This window comes from Arachis stenosperma, chromosome 3 (assembly GCF_014773155.1).
Source record: "Arachis stenosperma cultivar V10309 chromosome 3, arast.V10309.gnm1.PFL2, whole genome shotgun sequence".
NCBI lineage: Eukaryota > Viridiplantae > Streptophyta > Magnoliopsida > Fabales > Fabaceae > Arachis > Arachis stenosperma.
Window position 1 is genome coordinate 107,390,142 of NC_080379.1, and position 13,019 is coordinate 107,403,160.

At 38.4% G+C, this 13,019-nt stretch overlaps 1 protein-coding gene across 1 annotated transcript; it reads right to left on the reverse strand.

Moving 5' to 3' along the window:
- Nucleotides 1-2,271: 2,271 nt before the first annotated feature.
- Nucleotides 2,272-3,015, reverse strand: LOC130966563 (uncharacterized). Its single transcript, XM_057891379.1, has one exon. It carries the CDS (start codon nucleotides 3,013-3,015, stop codon nucleotides 2,272-2,274), a length of 744 nt encoding a protein of 247 aa, XP_057747362.1.
- Between the last annotated feature and the right edge of the window lie 10,004 nt (nucleotides 3,016-13,019).

The following is a 13,019-nucleotide window of genomic DNA, read 5'->3' on the forward strand; positions in this document are numbered from 1 at the left end:
GTAATCAAAACAACTAATCAAAGCTTCACCAAATTCACAAGATTTCTAAATCATTCAAAAACTAACTAATTCTAGCTTTAACCTCATGATTTTGTGGCAATTAATCGATGGTTAATTGAATTGACATAACCATGCAAATCCACTCCAAATCACTTACTTATGATGCAAGAAAGTGCATAAAACCTGATGAAACAAGTGAAAAATGCTTGAAAAGCTAGCATAAGATGACTTGTCATCACAACACCAAACTTAAATCTTGCTTGTCCCTAAGCAAGCACTTAAACATATGAAGAAATGAAATGAAACAGAGAAGCATACATGTCCTTATTTAGCAGATAATTGAACTTGGTTCATGGGGTTTTATGCAGACAAATGTAGCTCACTTATTCTTTGCTGATAGATAAGAAATGCTTCTTTAAAGGTTCACTAGAGTTGCTGTTATACTGCCTTACTTTTTGATTGATCCCTTGCTGGCTTTTTCTTTCTTTCTTTTGTTTTAGAGAGCTTATTTATTAATGAAAGCTTGGTGGCAAGTGTTGTAGCTGCCTTTTGGCTTAATTTTGCTCAACACTTTCTCACCATAGACACATGGCTCACAATTTCTTCCTAGGAACATTGATGCCCAGCATCTCTTCGGATTACTAAATGCTTTGTAACTAGGATGCTCTTGATAGTGGACTTTCGGTTGGCAATCCCAGATTAGTTAATCCAAGTGGCCAAGTTTTAAAATACTCCTCAGAACCTAATTGTCCAAAAATATCCTAGTACAAAAGCACCATAGGCATATGTCCTAGGGTCCAAGCTATTGGTGTCTAGGCTTATTGTTTGTTTCTTTGCCCATTCTTGGCTTTTCTTTTTCTTTTTCTTTCTTATTTGGCTTCATTCTCAAAGGATATTCATTGATAACAGACTTTATAGCAGCAAACTAATTCACGCTTCAAAGAACATGTTATTATGCAGTTTTTGTTATTTGAGCTAACCATTAAATCAAACAAATACCACCACTGAATTTCATTCTAACTTCTACAACATTGAACATTCACTTTCTATTTCAAACATTTTTCTTTTATTCATGCAGCAGGGAAACAAAACAAAATTCAAGCTAATGAGGAATGACAGTATAATGCAGGCTAGCATTTTTGGCAAACATCTCCACTTACACCTAATTGAACACCTCAGCAAGACAAATAGGAATCTTCAAGTTAAAACACAACAAAAGGATTAAGTGTCAATACAACCTGTTGGGACTGTCTCTCAGCTTTTTCTTCTGTCATCATTATTTCTCTTTGTTGTACTTCCTTTGGACAATGATGTAGATCCCCTACACAGGTTGAATGTTTTCCTATATAATCCTTAGAAGTTGCTTGTTTCTCAAGCCCTTAGGCAAATGGTTAGCACGCATGAATTGTTTGTGGCCTTTTGAACTTTTTTTGGTGTGTGAATACCAAACTTAGTCCCTTGCCAATGTTTCTTATGCAACAAGTCAACTATTTATATGAAACCTTATGCCTTTGCTAAAAGTCACCAAACTAAAAACTAGAAAACAGACAATGGCTAAGTAATTTCTCTTATTGCTTGGAGCTAGCAACTATTTATGCAGAAGGTGCAAGTGTGTTTTTAAATGAGATTTTTGGTGGAACACCAAACATAGCATCCTTCATTCTCTCTTAAATTGTTTTTGGTGTGCAACACCAAACTTAGCTCCTTGCAATACAGATAAAGCTACTCAACCTTTTTATTGAAATAGTTAGGAAAAGAAAACTACCTCTGGTTGGGTTGCCTCCCAACAAGTACTCTTTTAATGTCGCTAGCTTGACATTGGGCCCTCATTAGGGTGGTTGATGATTGTGATGTCTCAGTTTGTCTCCTCTCACAGTAAGCTTCCTTCCAGTGCCTTGATGTTCAATCTTTGCATGCTCCAGTGAGAGTATCCTGTTGATAGTGTAGTAATCATCAGATTGTTAATTTGTCCCCAACTACTGGTAAATTAGCTGCACTTTATCTCCCTTTGAAAATCATTTAGTTGGGATCTTTTTATTTTTCCACCCTTTTGGACCCTTTTTCTTGCTTTTCTTCCCCCTTTTTTGGTGATTCTTCTCCTTTGACAGTGTGCTGTATTTTGGAATATGTCTTCTTAGTGGCTAACACCTCACTTCCTTCTTGCTTTCTCTCATCATTCTTTAGAGTTTCATTCTCCTTTTGTCCTGCTTTGCTGCTTGTCTCTTGCTCTGGAAGAGAATTAATGAGTGTCTTGTTGGTTTCTTCCTTCCACTACAAGTCTTCTTTGTCAACCTCCATGCATTTTTCCTTTTCATCATTATGCTGTGCTTCTGGAAAGACATTTAGAGTAATGCTTTCATCATGCACCCTTAGGGTCAGCTCTCCTTGTTCAACATCTATGATGGCCCTTGTTGTGGCCAAGAAGGGTCTTCCCAAGATAATAGAGTCACTCCCTTCTTCTCCTAGATCCAGGATCACAAAATCTGCTGGGAATATGAATATCCCTACTTGGACCAGGAGATTTTCAATCCCTCCTCTGGAAAATACCAATGATTTGTCCACGAGCTCTAGTGACATTTGTGTGGGCTTTACCTCCTCTATGCATAGCCTTCTCATATTTGAACAGGGAATTAGACTGATGCTTGCTCCTAAGTCACGTAGTGCCTTATCAATGGTTAGATTACCAATGGTACAAGGTAGGAAGAAGCTCCCAAGATCCTTAAGTTTTGGTGGGAGGCCCCTTTGAATCACAGCACTGCATTTTTCAATGAGCATAATGGTTTCCTTCTCATGCCAACTTCTCTTTTTGTTGATAAGCTCTTTCAAGAACTTCGCATATAGAGGCATCTGCTCTAATGCTTCAGCCAGGGGGATATTAATCTCCAACTTCTTGAAGACTTCAAGGTATTTGGGGAAGTGCTGATCCTTGATCTCCTTGTTGAACCTTTGAGGGTATGGCAAGGGAGGTGTGAAAGTCATCTCCAACTGCTTCTGTCCTTGAGATGGTTCTTCCATCACTTGCATCCCTTTCCTTGAATCTTGTGGCTGGTCATCCTTCTCTTTAAGCTTCTCTTGAGCTTGCTTGCTTGCTTGCTGTCACCTCTTCTTCATTGCTGGCTTCCTCTTTCTTAGTTGGCCTCTTGTCATTCTCCATAGGCTTCTTGTTGGCTTCTTTGTTATTCACCAAGGTCTTTCCACTCCTTAATTGAATAGCTTTGCATTCTTCTTTGGGATTCAGAATGGTATCACTTGGGAGTGAGCTTGTTGGCCTTTCAATCACAGCTTACTTGGACAATTGTCCAATCTGCCTCTCTAAGTTTCTCATTGAAGCTGCATGATTCTTGCTTGTTAGTTCTTGCTGCTTCATCATCTTTTCCATCAATATCTCCAAGTTGGAGATCCTTTGAGTATCTTGTGGTATCTGTGGCTGATTGTGAGATGTTGAGGGTGGATGATAATGGTTTTGGTTATTGGCTAGATTATTAGACGGATAATAGTTGGAATTGGGATGATTATTTTGGTCTGTATGGATTGGGGTTAGTGTTCTACTGGTTGTTGTTGTTTGTGTTTCTTGAGTTGTTGTGGTTTGAATTTCTTTGCCATGGCTGCTGGTTTTGATTCTGGTTGTCTCCCCGTCTCAGGTTCAGATGGTTTCTCCAGGAAGAGTTGTAAGTATCTCCATGAAAGTCATTTGATCCAGAACCATGGTTGTGCACATATTGAACTTGTTCCTACTGCTGATCCTCTTGGTTTTCTTCATTTTATCCCCATGTGGGTGATGGTTGACTTGTATTCACTACTGCAACTTGGAGGCCATCAATCTTCTTGGCCATCATCTCCATTTGCTGTTAGATTTGTTGGTGCATCACCTTGTTTTGAGCTAAAATAGTGTTCACTCCTTCAAGCTCCAATACACCTTTTCTTTGGGCAGGTTGACGTTGCCTCTGATGACCATAGAAGTATTGATTGTTTGTTACACTGTCAATGAGATTTTGAGCCTCCTCAGCTATTTTCATGAGTTGTAGTGACCCTCTTGCTGAGTAGTCAAGTGCCTCTTGAGCTCTCAATGTTAGTCCTTCATAGAAGTTTTGAACTTTATCCCATTCATTGAACATATCTGGTGTGCACTTCCTGAGTAAAGCTTTGTATCTTTCCCATGCATCATACAGTGACTCTCCATCCATCCGAGTGAATATTTGGACCTCTGTTTTGAGTCTGATAATTCTTTAGAGAGGATAGAACTTGGATAAGAACTTGTTCACTAGATCTTCCCAATTGTTGATGCTTTCTCTTGGAAATGTCTCCAACCATTGAGTAGCTTTGTCTCTGAGGGAAAATGGAAACAACAACATCTTGTAAATATCAGGATGCACACCATTGGTTTTTACTGTGTCACAAATCCTCAAAAAGTGGATAAGTGTTGGTTTGGATCTTCAAGTGGGCCTCCTCCATAGGAACAATTGTTTTGTACCAAAGTGATGAGCTGGGGCTTCAATTCAAAATTGTTTGTATTGACATTGGGAATAAGGATGCTACTCCCACAGTACCTTGGGTTGGGGAAAGTATAAGAGGCTAAAACTCTTCTCTGAGGTTGGCCATTGTTGTTGGCTACTTTATCAGGTGGATTAGGATGATTCCCTTCCATTTCTTGGTTTTCTTCCTCAGAATCTGCCTCTCCAATGATTCCCTTCCCTCTTGCTTCTCTTTGTAATCTTCTGAGAGTTCTTTTGTCAATCTCACAGAAGGTAGAGACCTTTCCCCTTGCTTCTGTCATACAACCAAAACAACAAGAAACACACAGAGCACTCTGTAGCTTGAGTGTAGTGAGAGTTAGTAGAGACAAAGTCTCAAATAGTTAGTGTGCTTGTAAAAAAAAACAAAGAAAAAGTGCTTAATCTAGACCACCACCTTACTTAATCATTGTCAATATTTATTAATCCCCGGCAACAGTGCCAAAAACTTTATGAGTAAAAATCAGATTCCAACACAAACTCACCGGCAAGTGTACCGGGTCGCATCAAGTAGTAATTACTCACAAGAGTGAGGTCGATCCCACAGAGATTGATGGATTGAGCAATTTTAGTTAGGTGATAAATTTAGTTAAGCAAATAGTTGATGATTTGAGTGAATTGTGATCAACAGAAGCTAAATTGCATGAAAATAAAAGGAAGAGGGGAAATTGATAGAAAACTAAAGTGCAGAAGATTAAATTGCATGAAACTTAAAGTGCAAGAAAGTAAAAGAGCTGAAACTTAAAGTGCAAGTAATGTAAATGACTGAAACTTAAATTGCAAGAAATGTAAATGGCTAAAGCTTTAAAATGCAAGAAATCTAAATCACTGAATCTAAAGTGCTGAGGAACTTAAATAACTTGAAGAGTAAATGGATCTGGGAGCTGGGATTCAAAATTTAGCAAGAGAAATGCAAGCTAAAGTAAATTAGAAAGCTGTGAAGTAAAAAAGTTCAGTTCAGTATCAAACAGAAATGGAAAATTACTTGAAAAAGTAGAACAAGAGAAGCTTAGCTCAATTATGAGATTCTCCAATAGAAATTGAAGATCCAAGAAGAGCAATGAGACTAAAAATCAGATCTAGATCTCAATTCTTCTCTTGATCAAACAGAAACTCAATTGCAGAAGAAATGTAAATGAAGACAGTAAATAAAACTCAGATCCAATTCCTCAATTATTAGAATTATGCAGAAGAGGACAAAGCTGATTCAGATCAATTATTAAAACAGAATTCCTTCAATCTTAATCCAAAATTCAAAACAGAAAGTAAAAGTTGCAGAAGCAAGAACAATGAAAAAGAAAACTCAGATCTCAATCCCAATTCCCCGAATTCAAAGTGAAAACTAAGTGAAAACTAAAAATTCAGCTAAAGGAAATCAAAAATGCTAAAAGAGGTCCTTTACAAATCAAACTAACTCCTATTTATACACTTTTTAATTTTTTGATTTTTAGAACTTGGAGTGGGCTTTTCAAATTGGTGAAGAGGTGGATCCAAAATGGTTTTTAATTGAATTTGGACAATGGGACACCTCCAGGGGAGTGCTCGGTCATGTAAGGCAACGTAGCGCTCCTTGCCTTGTCCCAGGCTCGTGCCAACCTTTGAACCAAGCCTTGTTCATAGCGCTACATTAAGTAATACAACGTAGCGCCGCTTGCCTTTGAGTGAGGCTTCCTCTTCGAACCCTGGCTCTCCCATGTTGAGCCAATTTCCTTGTGAAGCATAGTGCTCAATGAACTTAGTTCACGTAGTGCCCTTTCTTTCATGCGCTTGTCCCCTTCTTTGAATCTTGGTGAAGCCATTTTGGCCGATTTCCTTGCCAAGCCTTGTAGCGCGCTTCTCTTGGTTCATGGGTTCGAACCTTGGCTGCCCCCTTTGCTATTGTCGCGCCTTGATTTTCTTTGTTGAGCCCCACGAAAAAGGTATAACACTTAACGTAGCGCTCTCTCCATTTGAGCGCTAACCTTGTTCTATTTGGCATCCTTGAGCGCTCAGTTAAGAGACTTCACGTAGTGCCATTGTTTCTTGGTTGGTGTTGGTGCTTTAGCGCTCAATTAGAGAGCATTGCGCTCAAATAGAAAGCGCTATGCTCTTGCCCCTTTTGATGTGCAACGCTTTAATGCCTTGGGTCATGCTTTTCAAAGCGTGGCCTAAGGTCCAAAGCGTTCTCTAACTTTAAAAGTGTGCCAAAAATTCCTTTTTCCATCATTTCTTCACCTACAAGTAATCAAAACAACCAATCAAAGCTTCACCAAATTTACAAGATTTCTAAATCATTCAAAAACCAACTAATTCTAGCTTAAACCTCATGATTTTATGGAAATTAATTAATGGTTGATTGAATTTACATAACCATGCAAATCCACTCTAAATCACTTACTTATGATGCAAGTAAGTGCATTAAACCTGATGAAACAAGTGAAAAATGCTTAAAAAGATAGCATAAGATGACTTGTCATAACTTCTCCTTTGTTTTCTTCATGTTTTCTCCCTTTGTATATGCTTTCTTCCACTTTTGCATATCCATTCTTACCTCTTTGATCTGAAATCACTCAACGAACATGTCATGGCATCAAATGAAATAAAAGTTGAATTAATTTGTTCAACTTAAGCACAAAAATGCATGTTTTCACATTTAGATTCAATTTAGGGATCAAACACAAAAGTATGCTATTTTGGTGAATAAATGTGGGTTTATGTGATGAAATCCATCCAACTATAACCAAAATATATTGTCAAATATGGATTCATCAACACATAAAGGCCTTTGAGGCCAGGATGAACTTAAAAGGAGCAATCCACGTCGTCCGATGCCGAGCCTTTCCGATAACCCTAGCCAGCCCGACCATCAAGTGGTTCAATACGCTTCCATATGGGTCGATATCATGTTTTGATGACATCTCCTGAAAATTTCTGGTGTAATTCACCACGTGTATAGCCAAGGAAAAGCGCTGGATAAGCCTGCTAGGCATAACACAACGCCCAAAAAAGTCCACCAGGAAGTACTTAGATAGAGTCAATGATGAGTGCCTAACCATTGACGATTTAAAACACTCAATAACCAACCTTTGCCAAACTAACGGGCTCAAAAAACGAGGACTTCAGGAAACACCTTACAACTAAACCAGTCTGTACAATGCACGAAATCCAGAAAGTGACAAGAGAATACATTAATGATGACGAAGTGAGCTGATGAGCGGATACTTTATAAGCTTTTTGGGGGTAATTTCATGTAGATTTTAGCATGTTTTAATTAGTTTTTAGTTAAATATTATTAGTTTTTAGGCAAAAATCATATTTCTGGACTTTACTATGAGTGTGTGTATTTTTCTGTGATTTCAGGTATTTTCTAGCTGAAATTGAGGAAGCTGAGCAAAAAATCTGACTTAGGCTGAAAGAGGACTGCTGATGCTGTTGGATCCTGACCTCCCTGCACTCGAAATAGATTTTCTGGAGCTACAGGAGTCCAATTGGCGCGCTCTCAACGGCGTTGAAAAGTAGACATCCAGGGCTTTCCAGCAATATATAATAGTCCATACTTTGCGCGAAGATAGACGACGTAACCTGGCGTTGAACGCCAAGTACATGCTGCTGTCTGGAGTTAAACGCCAGAAACACGTCATGATCCGGAGTTGAACGCCCAAAACACGTCATAACTTGGAGTTTAACTCCAAGAAAAGCCTCTACTCGTGGATAGCTTTAGTCTCAGCCCCAGCACACACCAAGTGGGCCCCAGAAGTGGATTTCTGCACCAATTATCTTAGTTTACTCATATTCTGTAAACCTAGGTTACTAGTTTACTATTTAAACAACTTTTAGAGAATTATTTTGTATCTCATGACATTTTCAGATTTGAATTACATACTTTTTGACGGCATGAGTCTCTAAACTCCATTGTTGGGGGTGAGGAGCTCTGCAGCGTCTCGATGAATTAATACAATTCCTTTATTTTCCATTCAAACACGCTTGTTCTTATCTAAGATGTTCATTCGCGCTTAATTATGGAGAAGGTGATGATCCGTGACACTCATCACCTTCCTCAATCCATGAACGTGTGACTGACAACCACCTCCGTTCTACATCAGATTGAATGAGTATCTCTTAGATTCATTACTCAGAATCTTCGTGGTATAAGCCGGATTGATGGCGGCATTCATGAGAATCCGGAAAGTCTAAACCTTGTCTGTGGTATTCTGAGTAGGATTCTAGGATTGAATGACTGTGACGAGCTTCAAACTCCTGAAGGCTGGGCGTTAGTGACAAACGCAAAAGAATCAATGGATTCTATTCCAACCTGATTGAGAACCGACAGATGATTAGCCGTACTGTGATAGAGCATAGGAACATTTTCACTGAGAGGATGGGAAGTAGCCATTGACAACGGTGACACCCTACATAGAGCTTGCCATGGGAGGGACTTTGCGTGTGGAAAAGGATTTCAAGGAAGAGTTGAAGTTCAGAGGACAAAGCATCTCCAAAACTCCAACATATATCTCATTACTGCACAACAAGTAACGCTTTTATTCTCTTTTATTTTTCCAATCTAATAATTCCAACTGATAATTTTAATTAATATCCTGACTAAGAATAATAAGATAAACATAGCTTGATTCAAACCAATAATCTCCGTGGGATCGACCCTTACTCACGTAAGGTATTACTTGGACGACCCAGTGCACTTGCTGGTTAGTTGTGCGGATCACAAATTCGTGCACCAAGTTTTTGGCGCCGTTGCCGGGGATTATTCGAGTTTGAACAACTAAAGGTTTATTTTATTTCTTAGATTAGGAATAATTTATTTTTATTGTTATAGAGTCATTAAATCTTGATAGGATAGTTTCTTTTCAAAAATTTCTTTTCAAAATTTATTATTTTTCTTAATTAATTGTCAAATTTTCGTGAGTCTAGTGTCTTGTTCTAAGTTTGGTGTCAATTGCATGCTTTTCCTTGTCTCTTAATTTTTTTTTCCGAATTGCATGTTCTTGTTTTTCTTTGATCTTCAAGTTGTTCTTGTTTATCTTTCTTGTTGATCTTGAGTTTTTCTTGTTTTGTGTCTTTTCTTGTTTTACTTGTGTTCTTTTAAAGCATTAATTTTCCAAAAGGAATATACCTATTCAGAACAAGTGTTACATTTACTCCCAATTGGCTAGAGTATTGGTTTATATTCTTGATGATTGGGCACCAATTCTTTTGAAAATCTTTTTCAAAAATAATTTTTCTTGATTTAATCTTGTGCCAAACTTTAAGTTTGGTGTTTTCTTGTTAATTTTGATATAATTTTCGAAAATTTTATTAAAGTTTTCTAAAAAATTTTAAGTTTGGTGTTCTTCCTTTTGTTCTTGGTGTTCTTGTGAATCTTCAAGGTGTTCTTGAGTTTTTTCTTGTGTTTTGATCTTAAAATTTTTAAGTTTAGTGTTCCTTGGCATTTTCCCTCCAAAATTTTCGAAAATAAGGAGCATTAGATCTAAAAATTTTAAGTCTTGTGTCTTCTGTGTGTTTTTCTCTTTCATCATAAAATTCAAAATTCAAAAAAATTATCTTTTCTAACTAATTTTGAACTATTTTTTTTCGAAATTTTTTTATAAAAATTCAGATTTCAATTTTAAAATTTTTCAATTCTTATCCTTTTAAGTTAAAAAAAAAATTTATTATCTTTTTCAAAAATATCCTAACCACTTTCTCTCTCCTCACTTTTTCAAAAATCTTCATAAAATATTTTCAAATTCTTATTAAATTTTTTTTTATTTTAATTTTCTTATTTTATCTTTTTTTTATTTTGGTTTTTATTTTATTTCGAATTCTTTTTTATTTATAAACTAAAAATTTAAATCCACATTACCCCTTTACTCCAACATGGACATAAGCGAAAATGAACAGTCCAAGAGGACTTTGGGGTCATATGCTAGCCCCACTACTACTTCATATGGGAGTAGTATCTGTATACCCTCCATTGGAGTTAGTAGCTTTGAGTTGAATCCTCAGCTCATTATCATGGTGCAGCAAAGCTGCCAGTATTCCGGTCTTCCACATGAAGAACCTACAGAGTTTCTGGCACAATATTTGCAAATTGCTGACACAGTACATGATAAGGAAGTAGATCAGGATGTCTACAGATTATTACTGTTTCCATTTGCTGTAAAAGATCAAGCTAAGAGGTGGTTAAATAAGCAACCTAAAAACAGCATAAAAACATGGAAACAGCTGTCAGAAAAATTCCTGAATCACTATTTCCCTCCAAAACGGATGACACAGCTAAGGCTAAGCATCCAAGGCTTCAAACAAGGAGATAATGAATCCCTTTATGATGCCTGGGAGAGATACAGAGAGATGCTAAGAAAATGCCCCTCTGAAATGTTTTCAGAATGGGTGCAATTAGACATCTTCTACTATGGGCTTACAGAAAAAGCTCAGATTTCTCTAGACCACTCAGCTGGTGGATCTATACATATGAGAAAAACAATTGAAGAAGCTCAAGAGCTTATAGATACAGTTGCCAGAAATCAGCATCTGTACCTAAGCAGTGAATCTTCCATGAAAGAAGAAGCTAAAACAGTAACTGTTGAACTCAGTCCGGTGGATCAGGCTAATGAATTCAATCAGCAATTAGACTTTCTAACTCAGCAGCTAGCCGAATTCAAGGAAATATTACAGGAAACAAGAATGGCTAACAGGAATATGGAAGTACAGTTAAAGGAGACAAAAAAACAACTATCAAAACAAATAACAGAAGAATGCCAAGCAGTTCAACTAAGAAGTGGAAAAACATTAAATACCTCACTTCAAAGCAGCAGGAAGCCAAGAAATGAACAAATGGCTACTCAAAATCCCTCTAAGGACAATCAGAGCCCAGAGAGGAATAATGCTGGTGCTGAACGCCCAGCCCATGCTCATTCCTGGCGTTCAACGCTAGAAACAAGCATGAATCCGGCGTTGAACGCCCAAAGGGAGCATAGTTCTGGCGTTCAGACGCCAGTAACAAATGGGGAGGTGGCGTCTAACGCCACTCCAGCTTCCACCCCTGGCATTCAAATGCCAGTAGGGGATCAGTCACATACAAGTGCTGATGACAACCCTTCTAAAAAGGCTTCCCAACCCACTTCTGTAGGTAATAAACCTGCAGCAACTAAGGTTGAGGAATACAAAGCCAAAATGCCTTATCCTCAAAAACTCCACCAAGCGAAACAGGATAAGCAATTTGCCCGCTTTGCAGACTATCTCAGGACTCTTGAAATAAAGATTCCGTTTGCAGAAGCATTTGAGCAAATACCCTCTTATGCTAAGTTCATGAAAGAGATCTTAAGTCATAAGAAGGATTGGAGGGAAACTGAAAAAGTTTACCTCACTGAAGAATGCAGTGTAGTCATTCTGAAAAGCTTACCTGAGGAGCTTAAAGATCCTGGGAGCTTTATGATACCATGCACATTAGAGGGCACTTGTACCAAGCAAGCTTTATGTGATCTTGGGGCAAGTATCAACCTAATACCTGCATCTACTATCAGAAAGCTTGGTTTAACTGAAGAAATCAAACCAACCAGGATATGTCTTCAACTTGCTGATGGCTCCATTAAATACCCATCAGGCGTGATTGAAGACATAATTGTCAAGGTTGGGCCATTTGCCTTTCCTACTGACTTTGTGGTGCTGGAAATGGAGGAGCACAAGAGTGCAACTCTCATTCTAGGAAGACCTTTCCTAGCAACTGGCCGAACCCTCATTGATGTCCAAAAAGGGGAAGTAACCTTGAGAGTCAATGAGGAGGAGTTCAAGTTGAATGTTGTCAAAGCCATGCAACATCCAGACACCCCAAATGACTGCATGAGTGTTGATATTATTGACTCTCTGGTAAGAGAGGTCAATATGACTGAGAGTCTCGAATCAGAGCTAGAGGACATATTTAAAGATGTTCAGCCTGACCTGGAGGAATCAGAGAGAATAGTAGAACCTCTGAAAATCCCTCAGGAAGAGGAGAAACCTCCTAAACCCGAGCTCAAACCATTACCACCATCCTTGAAATATGCATTTCTGGGAGAAGGTGATACCTTTCCTGTAATTATAAGTTCTACCTTAGAGCCACAGGAAGAGGAAGCACTAATTCAAGTGCTAAGGACACACAAGATAGCTCTTGGGTGGTCCATCAGTGATCTTAAGGGCATTAGTCCAGCCAGATGCATGCACAAGATCCTATTGGAGGGTGACGCCAAGCCTGTGGTCCAACCACAAAGGCGGCTGAACCCAGCCATGAAGGAAGTGGTGCAAAAGGAGGTCACTAAATTACTAGAGGCTGGGATTATTTATCCTATTTCTGACAGCCCCTGGGTAAGCCCTGTCCAAGTCGTCCCTAAGAAGGGAGGCATGACAGTGGTTCACAATGAAAAAAATGAACTGGTTCCTACAAGAACAGTTACAGGGTGGCATATGTGTATTGATTATAGAAGGCTCAATACAGCCACCAGAAAGGATCATTTTCCTTTACCATTCATAGACCAAATGCTAGAAAGACTAGCAGGTCAT

Coding starts and splice junctions, on each gene's coding strand:
- LOC130966563 (XM_057891379.1), bottom strand. CDS start 3,015: ATGGAAGAACCATCTCAAGGACAGAAGCAGTTGGAGATGACTTTCACA.